The sequence below is a fragment of the Diceros bicornis genome, chromosome 10 (assembly GCF_020826845.1).
Source record: "Diceros bicornis minor isolate mBicDic1 chromosome 10, mDicBic1.mat.cur, whole genome shotgun sequence".
Lineage (NCBI taxonomy): Eukaryota > Metazoa > Chordata > Mammalia > Perissodactyla > Rhinocerotidae > Diceros > Diceros bicornis.
This window is the reverse complement of record NC_080749.1, coordinates 8,263,588-8,283,260: the sequence shown is the minus strand read 5'-3', so window position 1 is coordinate 8,283,260 and position 19,673 is coordinate 8,263,588. Positions and strand designations below refer to the sequence as shown.

General features: G+C 41.5%; 1 protein-coding gene across 3 annotated transcripts in view; it reads left to right on the top strand.

Moving 5' to 3' along the window:
- The window catches only part of CNTNAP5 (contactin associated protein family member 5), a 757,303-nt gene that overhangs the window by 424,976 nt on the left and 312,654 nt on the right, over positions 1–19,673 (top strand). For all 3 annotated transcript variants that reach the window (XM_058548782.1, XM_058548783.1, XM_058548784.1), the window contains 2 exons: positions 1,248–1,397; positions 4,029–4,200. In XM_058548782.1, the coding sequence (XP_058404765.1) occupies positions 1,248–1,397; positions 4,029–4,200 (322 nt within the window). The remainder of the gene's footprint in view (positions 1–1,247; positions 1,398–4,028; positions 4,201–19,673) is intronic.

The following is a 19,673-nucleotide window of genomic DNA, read 5'->3' as shown; positions in this document are numbered from 1 at the left end:
CTTTCACTTAACTCGGAATAAAGACCGGCTGGGATAAAGACCAAATGATGTTAATATCCTTACTCCCAAATGCAGGGGACCATTTTGTAGCTGCTGTTCTGTCCATCTGTTTTAGCTAACGTTGTTGTCTACTTAGGATGTGTCATGAACTGTTCTACATACACTACGTGTTTACTGGCATAATTCTCACAATAGCCTATAAGTACCATCACTGCCCCACTGTGCAGAGAGGAGGAAGGCAACTCAACACAAAGCAGGGTGCAAGAAATGTCTTTGAGTGAAGGAGTGCGTGGCTGTGTACTCTCGTCACAGACAACTCTCTGTGACTGGATTGGTTCATACAACTTCAGTAAGCACTTTGCCCCAACAAAGCCTTAATAGAGGATAGATTTTTTGGAGGAAGTAGTTGAAACCCTCATGACTAATTCCAATACAATTTCCTCAATAAGGCAGGTCAGCAGCATAGTGTGCACCAAAGACATCTGGGCAAAAGAACAAGAGAGGGATTAACTATTAATAAACACCCACTCTGCTCCCTACTGCCCTTGGAGCTTTCCTGCCTGATCTCAATTGACCCGGTGAACAATGATACAGAGTAGGAATGATGATATTCACAGATGATGAAAGCAGAGTGAGGATGGGTTACTCAGCCAGTGTCACATAATCAGTTAAGGAAAAAGGTTGGGATTGAACTAGCGTGTTACCTCTCGCCGACGGGAGACTGCCTCTGCCTGGCACATCACTGGAATCTAGCTTGCCTCGTCTACTTTGGCCTTTAAAAATATTTTTTACTAAAAAAGAAATATAAGCCATTTGTAGAAAAATGTGAGAAAACTAAAATTGCCTATAACCTCACCACCCAGAGATAAAATCACTGGGAACATTTTGAGATTTTTTTTTTTCCAACCTTTTACTCTGCATTTACATATCAGTATGTCAATTAATTTGTTACTTCCCTTTGGTTGCAGTATACATACAAATTTGTGATTTTCCCTTTTGTTTTTAAACCAAACATATCAGAAGTTGTTCAGCCACTTCTAAAAAAGAAAGGAATAAAATTCAGTGGTAAAAAGAGGAAGAAAAATAACTCTTGTGAAGCAACTGGGTATTTAGTTTGAGCAAAATGAAGAGTGGGGACTACTCTGAGAAAGCACGTGGGCCGTAGCAGGGGAGGAAGACGAGCCCACTCTCTCCAGACCTCCCCACATCAATCATCCCTACGCCTATCCTTCCTGTTTCTTTTGCAGGCAGCAACTTGAATGATGGCTTGTGGCATTCAGTTAGCATCACCGCCAGAAGGAACCGCATCACTCTCACTCTGGATACCGATGCAGCGTTCCCGGCTCAGGACACTACTAGGGTGCAGATTTATTCTGGAAATAGCTACTACTTTGGAGGTAAATTCCCCAGATTTTGAGATCGAACATAAAGGAGGGAGGGAGAATTCAGTGGACAATTATTTCACTTTGATGATTCCTTCTTTGTCAATTAGACAATTCTCCCAATGCAAACGCGCACGCGCGTGCACACACACAAACATCAACCCCCAAGCCCAAAATAATAACAAGCAAACTCTCTAACAGCTGTGCAAATATAAGTTATCTGGGTCAGTGCTGAGGAAAAAAGAACTTTAGCTATAAGAGCTGGTGTTACATAACACGTCCAAAGGAGATTTTTGTAGCCATGCCAAGCTCTGTGATCACATTCGAAAGGAGAAACTCAGCTGAAAACTTGGAGAAAGTGTACCAACAGTCAGCAGTGCCTGGGGGAGGAAACACTGAGGTGGGAAGGCGCAGCCAGCACGCTCAGCCGTCTATATATTTCTTAATCCTCTATCCGTTCCTTCTCCACATTTCTGGAGGCCATGCCCACGAAGTGGGGCAGCTAAAAATGGGGAAGACCTAGAAGGCCCATGGTCTTGCGGCTCCACAGGAGCAGCCAGGACAGCTCCTGCCCTCTCCAGTGCTAGGTGAATCCTGGGAACCTTTCCAATGACCAAAACACAAGGGCAAACTGGTAAAATGAAAAACACATGATTAGGCATCCACTTACTTTTATAGATGCATGTATATTTTTATTTAGTTTTCTCAATAAAAATATTAGTTAAAAATATTAGTATCTAATTTCGTTGTCAGCTGTTTGTAATATAGAAATAATTTCTAAAAAGTAATTAATCTCTATAGCTGTCTGACCTTAAGCAAGACACTTAATGGTCCCTGAACTTCCTTACCAAGGACACGGGGAGACAAAGCAGAATTGCTGGGCGAGTTCAGTCAGGTCAAGGTTTAAATGTATAGCACAGTGCTTCCTACATGGCAGGGAGTGGACATACGGGTTTCACCTTTTGTGAGTATGGGCATGGGCTGGGCCTGGTTACAGTTGCCAATTTTTTTCCATCAGGAAACTGAAGAGGAGTATTGTGTAAAATGATAAGATGCAATCTCTTAAATAGAATTTACAAATCACTTTTGTCATGCCAATGACATGTGGTTAAGCTTTGAAATACAAAAAGGACTTTGCACAGATGCAGTGTACATACTGGGGTATTCTGGGAGGGAAGCAGTGTGGAGCCATATCAGTGTGGTTTGATTTTAAGGCCTCAGGAATGGCCTGTGACCTTCACAAGTAAGTAGAACCAGGATTAAATCCCAGATCTATGTTCCCCATGACCCACGAGTGACAGCAGAGAGATGCTAGCAAATGTAGCACAAAGACTGCAGGAGAAGGGCCTTGGGGGCCCCAAAGATATATGTCACAGACTGTGTAATTTTGCATCATATGCGTGTTTCATCAACTGAGAGAGGAAAGCAATCTTGTGTTTATTTCTGGGGAAAACGATGTTGAATTAATTATAGTAGGTAAGCGTCTGAAATGCCTCAAAGGCAAAATGGCTCCCCTCCCCTAGTTGAAGTTAGAGGTGGGTCTTAAGGGGCACTGGGCTTAGGAAGTGATGATTTATCTGTGATTTGAACAGTGTTTAAACAAATGCCCCACACGTAGACTGTAAACTTAAGGAAAGTGAAAAATGAGTTTGAGCAATAACAGTCAACTTGCATAAATTCTCTCTACAGCTTCAATTAGAAGTTGTAGCGTCTCTCTTCATTTTATAGTGTGCCTGCGAGCTGTTAACCAGCTGCTGGGCTTCAGCCCAGCAGTGACTGTCTATTAGAGATGGCTGAAATAATTCCCAATTATTTATGGGTTATTGCCATGTTTTCAAGCTTGCATTCCCATATGCTCTGAACCTATTAAAACCATCAGGATGGAGTTTATAAAGAGCACAAGCACTCCTATACCTACGTTGCTCTATACTTGGCCTAATGAGAAGTAGATAGGCCCTGCTTGCAAGCTATGCTAAATCAGCACAATGCATTTTTTTAAAAGAATACCCTTTAGAAAGGTATGGTGTTAACCTTTTTACGTATACTATTACAGCCCTATAACTATGTGCATTTAAACTCTTAGTTCCTTTAGTGTTTGGATTTGCTTTGCACATCACTTCAAAATTCCGGTTATGATCCTGTGTGTACCTTTCTCAGGAACTAAGCCCGTTAACGCTAACGATTAACCAGACAATTACTCTGCCGCCATCCTTACCTAGAGCATAATTTCCTTTGAAAATGTAATTCAGAATTGAATTGTGCGTTTAGAAGTGTGTTTCAAGACAGAACTGAAATTCCTAAGTAGTTATAATATGTTGCTTCCTTGGGATGAGCGAAGTATGCCGTGTGCAAGAATGGCAAATAGCTTACCAATGGGAAAAAAGCAGTAAGAATGAGATAAATGCTGTAGTGTTGGTATTCCCTTTAACACATTTTGTTTTGTGTTCTATACTGTGATTGAGTATGCCCCATTTTGTACAATTCTGTCTCCATCTGAGAATGCTAGGATTTACAACAAAAATGAGTGCACTGCTGTGAATGAAAAAGCACCAAAATAATTAGACCTCAAGGTTTTCCATCAATAGGTCGCCAAAGCAATGACTGATCATTTCAGCATTCTTCTTCATTTTTTTCTCTGTCCCACAGGGTGCCCCGACAATCTCACCGATTCCCAATGTTTAAATCCCATTAAGGCTTTCCAAGGCTGCATGAGGCTCATCTTTATTGATAACCAGCCCAAGGACCTCATTTCAGTTCAGCAAGGTTCCCTGGGGAATTTTAGTGATTTACACATTGATCTGTGTAGCATCAAAGACAGGTAATTATTGTCTCTTCTCCTCTGTTCTCACACCCCCTTCCCATTCTCACTGTTCTAAATATGAGTTTCTTTAAGCAAAATTTTAATCCACTGACATTAGCCATATTAGACATAATTGAGTTGCCTAATGGAAAATATTTCTGAAAGGATTTCAGGCCCAGAGAAAAATGGTTTAAATTAGTTGAGTCTCTCTTCATGTTGACTTGCAGTAAATGGGATATGCAAATTAAATCAAAATACAAATTTGTGAAAGGATTAAAATTTTATGCATAAACATTTGATTACTTTGAAGTTAAGAGTAAAGCAAAAAGAGGGAGGAATTACTTCTCTCCTCAACCATTTCATTCTTCACTGCAGGGAGAGTCCTTGCTAACAGAGGCAGGTGAGCAATAGGCCCTCTGGGAATCCCACACCAGAGGTGTGGGCACTGCCCAATCATACACAGCAGCTCTCTGCGGGGGCTGATCTTTGTCGCATTGCCCCTAACCCACTGCTTCTCTGGCCCAGAAGAGACTAGATGCTGGACAGAGAGAATCAGCACTTTTACTCTGCAGCCTACAAATCCAGTAAAAGCTCAGTTTCTCTCTTCATTTCTCCCGGGCTGTGGCTCTTAGGTTTGAAGTTTCTGGATTCGAAGGCATGCTGCAGAAAATTAAAGTGGATCACTTCTGAGTTTTCAGCAAGGTTTATCATGTTTACCATGTTTCTTCTCTAGCACTTGCCTCCTTCATTCTTCTCATTCTACTCACCCTGGTCAAAATATCGTTTATTAAATGGGTGAATAGTATGTGTTAAGTGCTTGGCTCTGTGTTGATGATATAGAGTCTCTGCATGTGTTTCATCAGAGAATAAGTTAGTCATTACAATAAAATGTGATAAATGACCAAGAAGTGCACCCTTATTTGTGGGACATATGACAGCTGCAACTTAGTCCAGCCTCGGCAGAGTGAGGTCAAGGAGGTTTTCAGGAAGTTGTGCTGAGCTGAATCTTTAAGGGCAGGCAGACTTGGCTGAGGAGGGGGGGTGTTGGTGTAGAATGAGTTGGCAGGATGTAGCACTTGAAAGGGCATAGAAATCAGAGGGATCATCACTCGCAAGTATGTCATCAACTCAAAACACCTACTTTTCATTTTAAAATCTCTAATATTTGGGTGCATTTTACAGTTGATGGTGTGTAACAGTTTAATTGGCAACATTTATTTTTCTTAGTGACATATAAAATAATGGTATGTCTTACAATTAATGGTGTCTTAGATTCAATAAAATGTAGCTCAGTGGGGATGGTACGTCATTGTGGTGGAGCACATGATGGGAATATGGCTACAGATGTGGGCCAGTACCAATTACGAAGAACTGTGCCTGCAGAATTTGGCTTCACGTTCTAGGTGAGAATCAAGAAACAAAGTAGTCAGATTTGCTTAGTAGAAAGAGTACTAAGGAAAAAGTGAGAAGGATGGGTTCAAAGAGAACCAGCCCAGAGCTAGAGAGGCGACTGTCGCAGTCCAGGGGGGCAACGATGAGAGGTAGCAGATGCCTCTTCTGAGCGGCACAGAAATCAGCTATGCAGAGCATAGTCTCCTCTAATGCTCAGAATGACCAATATTATTTGGTGGAACTTTATGTGCATGTTTTTCTGTTAATACCACTACACATGGGATCGTCAACAAACCACAGAGACTTCCTGGCTCTTCTGCTTCATTTTTTTCTATTTGACCAGCTGGAAAAGTGGGTAATAAAATGTGTGCTTAATTAGAATGTGCTAGTTTAGAGACCTCAGAATAAAAGATACTACACAGAATGGTAGCCACCCCTATTGTCTTTATTAATGATGAGGGGGAAGCGTCTGACTTCACCAGCCAGCAGGGCCTTTTGCAAAGTGTAGATCAATAGAAGGAACATTTATCAATAGGGATCTCTTATGTTAAGTTAATTTCTAATCAAGGAAGCTCTCGTTATTTTCGATTACGTGAAAGTCATTGCCATCTACACTGCATCATTACTTTTGTGTAATTGCAGTCAGTATAATTGTATTACATACAATTGTGTTTTGGTTAATTATATAATAAGGGATTGTGTTTAGTTTAGTGGGTAAATGGTACGTTTTTCTTGATTTACCAGACAGTGTCTATAACAGAAGGGAAAACTGTGGTAAAAGGCTTTGGTTAATTAATTATTTCTTGAACTTACATTTAACATGGGCAGGGGTTAGAAAAGTGGGTGGTTTCTGAGTTTTGCGTTTTGTTTTTAATGTGTTAACCAATGTGAACCTGATTTAAGAGCAAGTTAGTCTTTGCCTTCAAGAAGCTGGCCACTTAGGGGTGGCGGCAGGATATGAGGGGAGAGGTGGTGGTGAAGAACAGTCTGGCTGTGGTTTTTCTTACCTGTGCTCCTGTCTGGAAAGTCCATGGGGACAGCCTTTGATCTGACCTAAGAGTCTCTTCTCTCCCAGACCCTTTCTCTGCCCCTTCCTTATAGGCTATAGAGACCCAGTCCTCCTTCCTGCCCTCTCAGTGATTGCCAGACGCACCCCTCCTTCTTTTCCCTCAGAGTAAGCAGCCCTGGCTGTACAGGGGAGTCAGCCTTCCCAGCTTCCCTTCCTTGCTGGACCCCACTGGGCATCTTAAAGACTTAAAGACTCTTAGTGCTAGTCACTTTGGGAAACCAGATATGGGAAAACAAAGGTAGTATTCACAGAAGAGGTACAAATCTTCCAAAATCTTAAGAGCTTCCTCCGGGCAGGTCATTTAAGCAAGTTCCCTTTGAATTTGCCTGGGGCTGCAGCCCAGTCAGTACAAGTTTACAAGCCACCCTTGAGTCAATGTCTTGAGTAAAAGCTGAGAGGGTCCCTTCTCAGGGACAAAGGTAAATAAAATAATAATTTGCATCTCAGTGATGGGCAAATTACCAAATCTTCTGGCCTCAGGAAGAAAGGAGGTGAAGTAACTGGCCTGGCCTACAACTCTGGCAGCTGGGAAAGTGTTGGCTTTACGAGGCTTCATCAGCAGGACTCCTCCTTGACTGACAGTCCAAGGACAGGTTGGGAGAAAGCAGCAAACCATCCTTGTAGGAATCACAGTTGGGAACAGAACAGATCATTCCAAAGAGACTCCATGCACTTACAAATAGTCTCTCTAAATCTCTAGAATCAATGTGTAGCCACCAGCCATCCTCTGCAGGCTGAATCTCCAATCCCATGCTTTCCACACTGCAAGTCCCTGTTCTTCATGAGCTACGTTTATCTCTTGCACCCCCTTGAACTTGAAGTAGGCAAGACATGATATTCTAAACTATCATAGAGCAAAGTCACCCTCCATAAATGCTTCATTCCCTGAACAACTGTTCACCACACCCTTGGTTATTCAATGTCATAGATAGGCAGTCAATGTCATAGATAGGCATTGAGTGAATGAGTGAGGCAGTCTTGTGTATATACTTGAGTAGGGTAAGATGTGGTAAAGCTGTAGAAGCCATGGGAGTACAAGGGCATTAAAATCCCCATTTTTTAAAGGGGGTAAACTAAAATCTGGAGATGTGTGTCAACTGTACCGTGGTCACAGGATTGAAGTTGCAGTCCAGAGTTGAGCACTGCCAGTTCTTATACTCCCTTGTGCTATCTACCCAAAAGGCACTGACTTGGACATGCCAGTCATTATGTGTCTGTGGCTCTCTATATACAAACCCATCTTCTGCCTAACCATATAAAAATTTTTCAGGGATATGCAATGTATCAAATTCTTTGTAAACTTTAGGTGCTAATGAGATTCCATTTAAAAAAGGGAGGTTCAAAGTGGTGTGCCGTATCAGGCAGCATCTGAATGAAGTAAGGGTGGCCCAGTCTCAGTGTCCCACCTAAAGAAGTGCCTCTTCCTAGGACTTTTGTCAAAGGATCCAACAAATCAATTCCAGGAACCATGTCCAGTCCTACAGGCTTCAAAGTCTAGGGCAGAAGAAACAAATCACCAAGTGCTATCTAAGAATTTGAAGTGGAGATAGGCTCCAAGTGTGAAGCCACACTTGGAGGAGCAAACAGGGATACTGGTGAGTCAGCTGTCTGAGGTGGGGGCAAGTGGAAGTCATATCTGGGGAAATTCATTAATCCCAGTGCAGTGGCAGCAAATTTGAGAGGTACTACAGAGTGTTTAATTCTCAGTCCACTTCTTATCAACTTGAGATAGGACACATATTATTAAACCTTTCTGTCTATGTTTTCTCTTTTGCAAAACCAGGATCATAAAACCTACCTTTGCATTGATTGTTAGATGAGAGAGTGTGAGAAGTCAGGTTCTCAGTTGCACGTCTAGTAAATAATAAATACTCAGTAAATGTCTGCCATGTTAATTACCCATAGCCAAAGGTTTGCTAACTCTCTAGATTCCACGGGAAGAGGAGAAGCTCAGGTCTTTCTCTGAAGTTTTCCCAGCCCCCACCATGGCCAAGTGACTTCCAGTAGTTTCCGGGGTGGATCCCCGTAGATGTGTCTCACATATGCCCTCAAATCAGTCTGCTCTGTGTCTCCCTTTAGGCTTTGACTTCCACTTATTCAGAGGAGCTGTCCCTCTGGGCCACCAACCACTGCCCATTAGGAAAATGCCCGTTAATTTGGGTGCCAAAATTGTGTTCTTTGGATTCTCCTACAGCATTGGTTTTCAGGGCCTGCATAGGGTAAGGAAAGCATGTGATGAGCCTGGGGCACCAAATTTAAGGTGGTTGTTATTTTCAAGTTCATGCATGTGCAGACTCTGAATTTACATGCACCTGAGAGTGAGTGCCTCCTTAAATTTTGCAGGCAAATTCCAGCATGTTTGCAATAGAATCGCCAGGGAAGGTTGTTAAAACTAAAATTACTAGGCCCTGCCCCTGGAATCGCTGATTTTACTGTGGTGGGCTAGAGAATTTGCATTTCTAACAAATTCCAGGGTGCTGCTGGTGCTGCTGGGCTGGTCCTGGGACCAGACTTTGAGAATCACTGCCCTAAAATTTTCAATCCTGGAGACCATCAGATTGTGTGAATTCTGTATAAAAGTGGTGTAGATGGGGGGGAGAGGGACGGATCTGCTCCAACTGGGCCCCCACGCAGCTGTCCTCCTGATTATAGTGTCACAGGCTCTCTGAAAATTTCCAGCAGCTCTGTCTCAATGTCCCTTTCCAAATGGATATTGAACTCAGTCCAAGAGATACTGTGGAGGGCAACTGAATTCCATCTCCCTACAGACTTCCCTGGTCTTTGTCACTCAGCTCCTCCCCTGATTCCCACTAAACCTTTGCGAATATAGATGAAAACAGTCAGATCCACATATGAGTCTGAATGAAGGGATGTTTTGGTTGGAAGGGAATGTAGTCTTAGAATAGCTGCAGCTGCTAACAAACATAACTTGTCTTTTTGTATTTTGAGGACAGTTGACTTGCTGGCCCTAATGAAAGTCATAGGTTGATATTTCCTTCTAGATAAGCCTCACATCCTGGGGGTAGTGGTGGTGCCCTTATCGTGTGAGTGACTCCATCCACCAAAAGATATTGCTACAAACCTTCATAAAGATTGATAGAGACTGATTTCATCTGGTCTTCTGGTGCTAGCAAAGGGTTTCTGTGGTCACATGTTCCATTCTTGAGTCCTTTCCTCATAGACTGATGATATAAGAGAAGGTTCTTGGAGATCATCCAGCTCTGGTTTTGCTTAGAAGGAAATGGAAGTCTCGCAGAGTATGGCAAAGGCAGATATGGAAGCAGGGGCTCTGCTCTTGGGGTCTTTGCTATTGCATCCTGTGGAGCCTTTTTTTTCCTGATCCTTTCTAAAATTAAACAGTTTGCTTGTTCCAATGTGTGAATCACATATAGAACACTGCTTTAAATTTCTTGCAGCCAAATAAGTTATGAAATGTAGTTTCTCACTCCATAATCACTTCCATTTCCCCCAACACATATTCTTTTAAGAAAAACATCTGCTAAACTCTCTGGTCAAGATTCTTACCTTCTTGGTTCAGAGTGACGTAAACACTGGAAGCGGGGAAGCATTCTGTTGGACGAACTCCCATAAACAGACTTCTGCTAAAAACCCACCCCGTGTGTGGAAGTTTGTTAAAAACAGTAGGTTATATAAAAAACAATTACATTGCAGGGTAATGCATATGTTTTAGTTCTTCTCTAAACTTGAAACCTTTATACTGGGTGCCGGAAAAGTTATTGTAAGGGCAATGCCCACACAATCTGAGCTTCTAACTCTAAAGTGAGAAATGCTGCATATGGTGTTCTCCTTTAGCTCATGGGATGGGGCCAAAAACAAAACAAGAGCACTTCTGCTGTTTTTATTTATCATTTTTAGTCTATTTCATGGAGGAAAAGGAAAGGTTAATTTTATGTAACAGTTACTGAGCAAACATGTTCTAAATATCATTTCATTTAATTCTCTCTGTAGTCCCGCAAGATCCACAAAGTGGTTCTCAAAGTGTGGCTCCCAGGCCAGCAACACCAGTATCACCTGGCAACCTGTTAGAAATGCATATTTTCAGGCCCCAACCCATACTTACTGGATCAGAAACTTGGGGACAGAAGCAATCTGAGTTTTAACAAGTCCCCCAGGTGGTTCTCATGCACACTCAGACTTGAGAGGCCTTGGTTTGCTCCATTATTGTTATTTTAGAGATAAGAACACCAATGCTCATGGGAGGTTCAGTAAGCCGCCTAAGGCCGCATTTTTAGAAATTGATGGAGCCAGGGCTCAAATCCAGACTTTGCTCATTCCTCAATTCATATAAATGGGGAAGGCCTATTGCCTAAAGACCAGAGAAAGAGGAGAGATGAGCTTGGGTGGCCAGGGCAGGTCAAGGGAGTGTCACTGAGGAGATGAGATGTCAAGAGGTACTTGAAGAGTGGACTAGGTTTAGGGAGGTCAAGCAAGGGTATTCCTGGTGGGGTGGGGAGAATAAGGCTAGGAATGAGAATGGGTGAGGTGCTGGACATTTATTTTCCTGGATGGGAAAGCTTGCATTGGCATCAGTGGGTGAAAGAGAACTTAAACTCAAGGCCATAGGGAAATTGACAGGATGCCAGACAGTTTAAAATCTGAGTAACAGGCCATACTAATAGCTAATCCTGAAATAATGCTTACTGTATGCCAGCTCATCTTATAAGTGTTTGTGTGTGTGTGTGTGTGTGTGTAATATGTATATATATATATATAGATCCTCACAGAAATCTTCACAACAAGTAATATCATTAGCTCCATTTTACAGAATGAGATTGAGGCACAGTGGCACTAAGTAACTTGCCCAAGCTCTCACAGCAGGTATGTGGCAGAGCCTGGCTACAAACCAAGGAGTCTGGTTGAATAGATTAGTTAGGCCTGTCCTTGGACTGCGCTACTTCTAACTTTGCAGTTAGGAAGCATCCTACATTCTTCAGTAGGATTGCAAAGTAGAAAATGATGTGTTTTCATCTTGTGTTCAAATTACGAAGCAGGTTGTATTAACACAAGAAGAGAAGGGATATGGGCCGCAGTGGATGGACCACCACAGATGCCTGAGGAGTTATCACTCATGCATCTCATTGTCACAAACTGTGACAAACACACTGAGAGAGACTCAGAGACCTAAAGCTTCCACCAAGAGACACACCCTTATCTATTTCTTTGGGCTGATTAGAGAACAGAGGAGCCTCAGAACTAACTGAATGACTGATTGTCTTGAGGAGGTAGATTTTGAGCTGATTTGCTGCCTTTCATCTGGAACTAACAGAAAAAGTACTGACTTATTTGTCTGCTTCTTAAATGAGGGTTACTGCCCACCACTCATCTTATACCTCTTTGAATGTCAGTAGAGAAGAGTGGCTTTGGAGGAATATGAAACCAGGGTTTGATTTGAATAAGTGACCTTGAATGAGCGCATCTGTGTTATGTTACTAGTTTCATCTCTCTCATCACTTGTTTTCACAAGAAAAGTGGATCATTATCTTGATGAAATGTTACTTCTCTACTTGTGCATGAGGAAGGGCACAAAGGCACCTTTGATTCATGGAAAACACAGAGCGTCAACAAAGCCAAGGGTGGCACTTCATTCTGTCCCGTCAGAAGATGGTGAGGCTCTTCCCCACCAACTGGTAATCTGAAATATTGATGCTGAAAACAAAGCCAGAACAATGAGCTGGGTGAGTTATCACAAGCACTTCCACAGATGAGGGATTCATTCCAACAGCTATAGTTATGAGGTTGAGGTGAGATGTGCACGCTCAGATAGCAGTAAGAAAATGTCTGTCAAAATCAGTAGGTCCTTGGATCATCTCTCCTGAGAAATACTGCCTAAGAAATTTAGATGTTTCAGACGACATGGAAGCCAAGGAAAACTTTTGATCTGGATCGAAACATGAAAACAGTTTATTTTAGATTCTTAAGTCACTTCTGTGAGGCAGTGCTTATATTTAACTCTGCAGAAAACATTTTTAAATTAATAATAATAAGAAAGAGGCTCTTCCTTTATTGCTCCCTTCACACAATCAACATCTCAATAAGCCTGCATCCAACACCCTGATAAGGGCTTTCCATCATTTTTCACATTCTCCAAAGAGTGCTCCCTCCTACATGGCCAATGTCACTTTTGTTTTTTTTCTCATCTACATTGATGTCCACCCATAGGGCTGCTGAGGCAAAGCATCTGTAGCTTTTAACACTGTTTTTCTCTAGTCCAAAAGCATTCATTGGTGGCCCATTGTAAGTACCATTTATAGACACAATTGGAAGAAAAAAGGAGCTTAAAATGTTTTGACTTGGGGAAAAAGGAGGTCTGACCTGTGATAAAATGTCCTCCCTTGTTGTTTCTGCAGTGAAACCTGGATTTAAAATTAGCTCTATGTTATTTTTATCTTGAATGAAGATATCTCATAGGAAGTTCACAGAACTAGAATCCGGCCTCCTGGGTTTTCCTGTGACGTGGACTCCTGAATGCTGAGTTAGACCACCTGCTCCTGCTTCACAGGCGTGGTCAGCACGATGATGCACCACTCACTTGAACTCTCGCAAGGCCCAAAGGGAACATCGGCCTCCCTGGTTGGCAGATGAGGAAACCAACTTTAACGTAAATTTAATAATTTACCTCAAAATGAAATCAAACTTAGATTTTGAGGTGGTGAAGCCCCTGCTGTTTACATTTTAGCCTGACTTTGAACACAACCAGTCACTTAACTTCCCCATATCTCAGCTCCCTCAGTCATCAAACAGGGACAATGTATACATTTTATGACTGTAAAGTGTTAAACAAGAGCAAGGTGCTGTTATTACTGCCTCCCTCTCGGAGTTGTGGCAAGGATTGACTGCAAGCAGGAAGATGAAAGTTCTTAAAGTTAAAAGCAGGAGAGAGAGATATGGATGGGGTGCTAGATATCTCAACAGGCGAGGTTTTAGAAAACCCATACCCAGGCAGAATAGGATGACACTTTTCTGAATAATTTACCTGCATACATAACCTATTTTATTTTTTGGACAAATGATTAATGTTTTCACTTGGTTTCAGTTACAAATTTGAAATCTTCCCTGTAGGTTTAGCTTCATCTTGTAAAGATCGCTTCAACGTGATTTACTAGGCCAATGGTAGGGCCTTTCTTTCCTAACATTGGGATATACGGTGGACCAGGCAGGAGACATCTCAACACCTGGAAAATGCAAAGGGAAACAAACAAACCTAAAGCAGAGAGTCACTGAAGAGAATTTAAAATATCATACTTTACAGTCTCTGAACTCATGGGCTGCCTAGCGCAGCCAGAACACCATTAACTTTATCGTGACAAAGTATTATCATCACCTTACTACCTGCTTTTACCTATGCTGAAAAACGTAATTTTCTCTGAGATAATTAGGTAGGGGGCTATCCCTGCTTTAAATATCAAAATAATCCTAGACATGGTTCTGAAACAACTTGAGGTTTATAGATTTGACCAAATAATTTTATAGAGAATTACAGAACCTCACAGTCTGAAATGAGAATCAGAGGCATTAACTTCAGCCTTTATGTGTGCACATACGTGTGTAGATATTCACACACACAGTACACACAATATGACACTATCCAGGCAGTCTTGTTGCACTGCTCATTCCTACTTGCTGAGAGACTGCCCATGTCCTGCTGATCTTCCTATGTGACCCAACATTCACTCAGCAAATCTTTTCTGAGGACCCACTATGTGCCAGGCACATTTCTTTGCCCTGGGGACCCAGGAGAACAAGACAGAGTCGCTGGTTTTCCCTGCTCTGCTCTCCCTTGTGTCGTTGGATCGGGGTCCTGTTCTTTACTGTTATGGGCCATTCATTCATTCATCCATTCATTCATCCATCTCTTGTATTTGGAACATCTCTGCTGGGTCAGGTGCTGGGTAGGAGCTGAGGATACAGCTGAGTGAACATAGCACATCATCTCTGACTTCGGAAAGCTCCATGGAGGGACACATATTTTGACCAAATAATCATGGAAATAAATATATACATTCCAAGGTAGGATGAGTGGCATGAAGCAAATAAAGAGAGTACGAGGAGAATCTGAGAGGAAGGCTGGTTTTTACAGGGGCAGGGGCAGTGTGCCTGGAAAGGGCGATGTGGGCGTTACTATCCTCATACTCTGCAGATGAAAGTGTTCTGAGGTCACTGCCAATCTCCATCATTGAATTTCTCAGTGGTTTGCACTGTTCCCTGCCTCCTACAAACCTCTGGCTGGCGATTCTGATGCAGCCTCCTGCCTGTGGGGGTCCTTGCTGAAATCACTCTTTGCTGTGGGGCTAAGAGGATAGATAAGAATTGCAAAATTCTGCTTTCTTTAGTGAGAAGGGACTTTACAATTGGAGTTTTAGCTGAAAACAAATTCTCCACATTTTCCCAGAACATGAGTGTGCTGGGAATTCCTCTATCTGCCTTTAATAACATCCCCTTACTCCCTCCACCCCACATGCACACCACCATCCTGGCTGCCGTGGTTAAAGGGTTTACCTTCTAGTAATTCATTCCTAATATCATACACGCTACACCAACATTTAACAAAATAGAAAAAAAAATGTACATGTCTGCCTGCTCAAAATAAACACCAGTGTGAAGGTGGGATGATATTTCAGCTGGCAGGTTGGTAAAGTCCAAGAATCTGAAAGTGACAGGAGGAATGTGCATTTTAAAGGTCATTCCAATTACCATGCCTACTCATGTTAAGCTGCAGTTCTGGAGTTTATGTGAAAAGACCCACACACTGGGGGAAAAATGAGAACATGTGGTTGGCAGGGACTTGAGCAAATAGTCGGGAGAGTAATACAAATTGCAATTGTTTTCAGTGATATTAAATAATTCTTCAACATCTGAGACACCTGAGAAGTAAAGGAAAGCCGAGCATTGATAAAGAACAAATCCTCGTAGCTCTAAAAACTATGATTCTGTCATGTATTGTCTTCCAATCCACATTTTGCACCATCACATGGGAACCCATAAGAAGAGTTCCCTAGGATGAGCTCCTGACTGAATTAAAATTTCCATTTGCAACCATTTCATTCTCTACGTCATAGTAAATTCATAACACAACTTTTCTTGATAGAATTATCCTAAATGTAGAACCACTTTTTAGATAGGAGAGTAACTGAGAACTATTCTCTCAGTGGCAACTAGCCTCATACCTCTCTTCCACTTCCCCAAATATATATTTTATTACAACTCTAGCTATCTTGAAATTCAGATTCCATTTTCTGAATTTGCTGAATTCATTTCACATGCTCTCCAGCACATAGATGGAGCAGGAAGCATTAAACAGAAGGATCCAAATCCCCCAGCTTGCCTTTTGAGGTCTCCCATGACGTCCCCCTTTCCTTCCTATCCACCTTTATCTCCCACTATATTAAATCATTGTTCCATCTGTATGCATTTACTGAGCATCTGCTACATTCCAGAGTATGGATATATATATAAAATCTCTGCCTACGAGAAGCTCAAGGGCAAGAAAGCTAGACAAAATCACGGGAATTTTCCACAGGAAAGCTCATGGCACCGAGGGGCATGAAGCACATTTGAGCTGCATTTTGACAGGCCAGTAGAAATGGAAATAGGAGTGGGAAGGGCATTTCCAAAGGGGCCAACACCCTGCCCCAGAGCAGACAGTCTCATTCCAACCTCTAGGCACTTGCTGCTAAATCACTGGTCTGCAGTTCCCTTCCCAGATCTTTTTGCCCAAATTCTGACCATCTTTCAAAGGCTAGTTCAAATCCTACCTACTCCATGAAGTCTCCCTGATGTTCACGATGATCTTTCCTTATTTGAATGCCTCTGGCACTTTCCTTCTCTATTTCATTTAGCTCCCAATCATGACCATTACCTGTTTATATCTGTATTTTGCCTTCCCAGAGAAATTTCTTAATGCTTACCGATGCATTCAGCTGAGAGCATGGGCTTTGCAATTATTAGTTAGTTGGCTAATTTAAATCTTAACAGCTTTTGCTCATAGTAGCAAGGGATGAACTGCATCTGAAACTTATGAAACTCAACATGCCTCTTGGAGTTGGATACAGTACTGCCTCAAAACATGGAATGAACTTGATTATCTTTAATATCTTTGCATATCCCAAACTCTGGAGACTGTCCAAGATTTGAGAGTTAAAGCACTTTACCTCTTCCTCATCTTGAAAACTTCCCAATGTGGTTCACACCAAATATCACTCTATTTGAATAGCTAGAGTGCCTAATAAAAGCAGCTGGTGCCAGCTGTCATCATTCACGTGGCATTAAGTGCTCCTTCTGTGAGCGCTAGCGAGCAAGAGTATTTTTGTTTAGTGAGGCCATCATAAAATTAGACAAGCAAACCATAGCAATGTATTTGAGCAATGTAATCTATAAATATTACAGTAGAAGGAAGCATACAAGCACATTATCCTTATTACAATCTTAGGCTTTAAGGAAAAAAGTGAGTTAGCTCTGTAAGAGAAAGCAAGTCTGAATAACAGGTAACTCTAGAGAAACATACAAAGTATCTTTGGGGATTGACAAAGGATGTCCCCAGTCTTCTGGTAATAGGATCTGGGGAGTGCACCCTCTGGAGTCAGGGAGCTCTAAGTGGCTCCTGGAGGTTGCGTTGGGAAAGGTTGAGAAACTGGCATTGTTTACCTATTAGGAGTGGGATAAAAAAATGCTACTGAAGGATGCCAGTGTTTCTGTAACCACATCAGATGTTTATCTGAAAGTGAAGTTATTGAAGAAGAATAAAGGTTTCTCATGAGCCCACAGAGCAGCACTGGAATCACATACAATCCGTACTCTGTCACTGTTGTTATTTTTTCTTTCTTTCTTTTTCAAAAGTGCCTGGTAGAGACTTAAACAACATTGTTATTATTCATTTCGCTATGTCAAATTCTCTAGTGACTCCTAACATAGAGGGCTACTTCCAACTTTTGCCAAATTCCATCTAAAGCCTCTTTGTAAAAAAAAAAAAAAAAAAAAGTATATAGAAGGTGTATTTGTTCTTCCCTATCAGGTTTTCCGCGATAGGACAGGTGGCATATTAGATTTTTTTCTTCTACTAATTATCTTGTTCAAATCTATGGAGAGCTATATTAAAATGTTTAAAATAAACTATTCTCATTTTGCAAAGGCAGGGACTGAGGTATGTGGGTGTTAAATGACTTTTCCAAGATTATATGGTTAGCAAGTGTTTTCATTCGAAGTCAGTGGGCTTCCAAACAACTTGTCAATAAAAGAAATAATGTTGCCCTTTGAAAGTTAAGCTAAACATCTAATAGATCTTTATGGATTATCTTGAAGATACATATAGTATCGATGCCAGGCTGGACTATGCCTGGATTAATGCTAATATTTCTAAAGGAAAAGTGTGTCAAATAAAGGTAGGTCAGTAAGAAACAAAATCACAAATAAGGAAAATCAAATAGACAAAGCTAATTGTAGCTGAAGAGCTAAATTAAGACTTCTTTAACCTCAGACACTTAAAAAATAAAGCAGCCCATTTCTCCAGTGCAACATCAACTGGAAAGAGATAGAAATGCCGTCAATTGCACACCCCTGCATTCCTGTACTCCTGATCTCAGAGTGGAGGATCGTCATATTCCTCCCTGGAAATGGATGAAGCCTATGGGGTTGTAATGTAAATATTTGCTTCGATGGATCAAATACTAGTTGGACTAGACCAGCACTGTCCAATAGAACATTGTGCAATGATGGAAATGATCTCTTTTATGCTGTCCAACACCTAGTCACTAGCAGTAATTGAGAACTTGAAATGTGGATATTATGACTGAAGAACTGAATTTTTCATTTAATTTAATTTTCATAAATTTAGATGCAGATAGCCATGTGTGGCTAGTGACTACCGTATTGAATAGTTCAAGAATAGACATTCTGCTTGTGCCAGTCTTCATGGAGCTTACATTTATCTTCTAGTTAAGCAACATAGAGCTGCACCTGGGGTAATTCTGAAGATTAGGTTTGGGCCTCAGAATTAAGACCTGGTGGGTGGATATAATGCCAACCCTACCAGCCCAGGCTGGGCATAACCATGGCCTATATATTTCTTGGTGCTCTTTCTCCAAAGACTTGTACATCATAAGAGAAAGGCTTATCACTGTTTGACTTAATTTCTCCCAAGATCCTGGCAGACAAATGGTTTAACTATTAATATTTCAAAATGTCAAAAACTTTATTACTTAAGAAGATAACTTTTCTACTTCAAGTATTCTTTTGCTGTATCTGTTGACCAATTCAAAGTCACCTTCTAAATAGGGATATTTTTTGAGCAAATATATACATATAATCTAATTATAGACTATCAATAAGGCTTTGGTTTCTAATTTAAAGAAGAGAAATTTCTTCACTTTTTTTCCATCCCAAATATCATAGCACATGCTAGGATTATTGATAGATCTCTAAAAATGGCCTGCCCAAAGCCAAGCAATGTGGAGTGAGAGGGAACCCTGTCGGGCCAACAAAACCTGTGTGAGTTCCCTCACTAGTGTGGGTTTGGACCAGTCAGTCAGCAACTAGTGGCACTGAACCCAGAAATCCCGGAACTTTCCTTGTTCTGATTTCAAGTTTAACCGACAGCCTTCCAATATTTTGCAGCTCCATGAAGCTTACCTAAAGGAAAACATATTGGTCAATCATGTGGAAATATGGGGCTCTTTGTAAATTAGAGCTTTCAATGTAAATTCATGCACTGGAATTCTAGTATTACACACCAGTCTCTTGAGAGGTTTGCTTGCATGAGTCACAGTCCTGGTGACTAATAGTCCTGGAAAACTCTCAAGATTGGATTTCAGTGCTTGCCAGGTTGAGAGCCCAATCTTTGGATGGGATGCTTTCCAAGGTAGAGGCTGCCTAATGGGGTCTCTGTAGCCAGCTAGTTGACTTCACCTGAGTCTGTACTAGCAGAAATAGCCTCAAATAAAGACAGACACCAGACTGTGGATGTTAACCTAGCACACTTTTCAATGCTGCCAATAGGTTAAAAGTAATCTTAAGATTT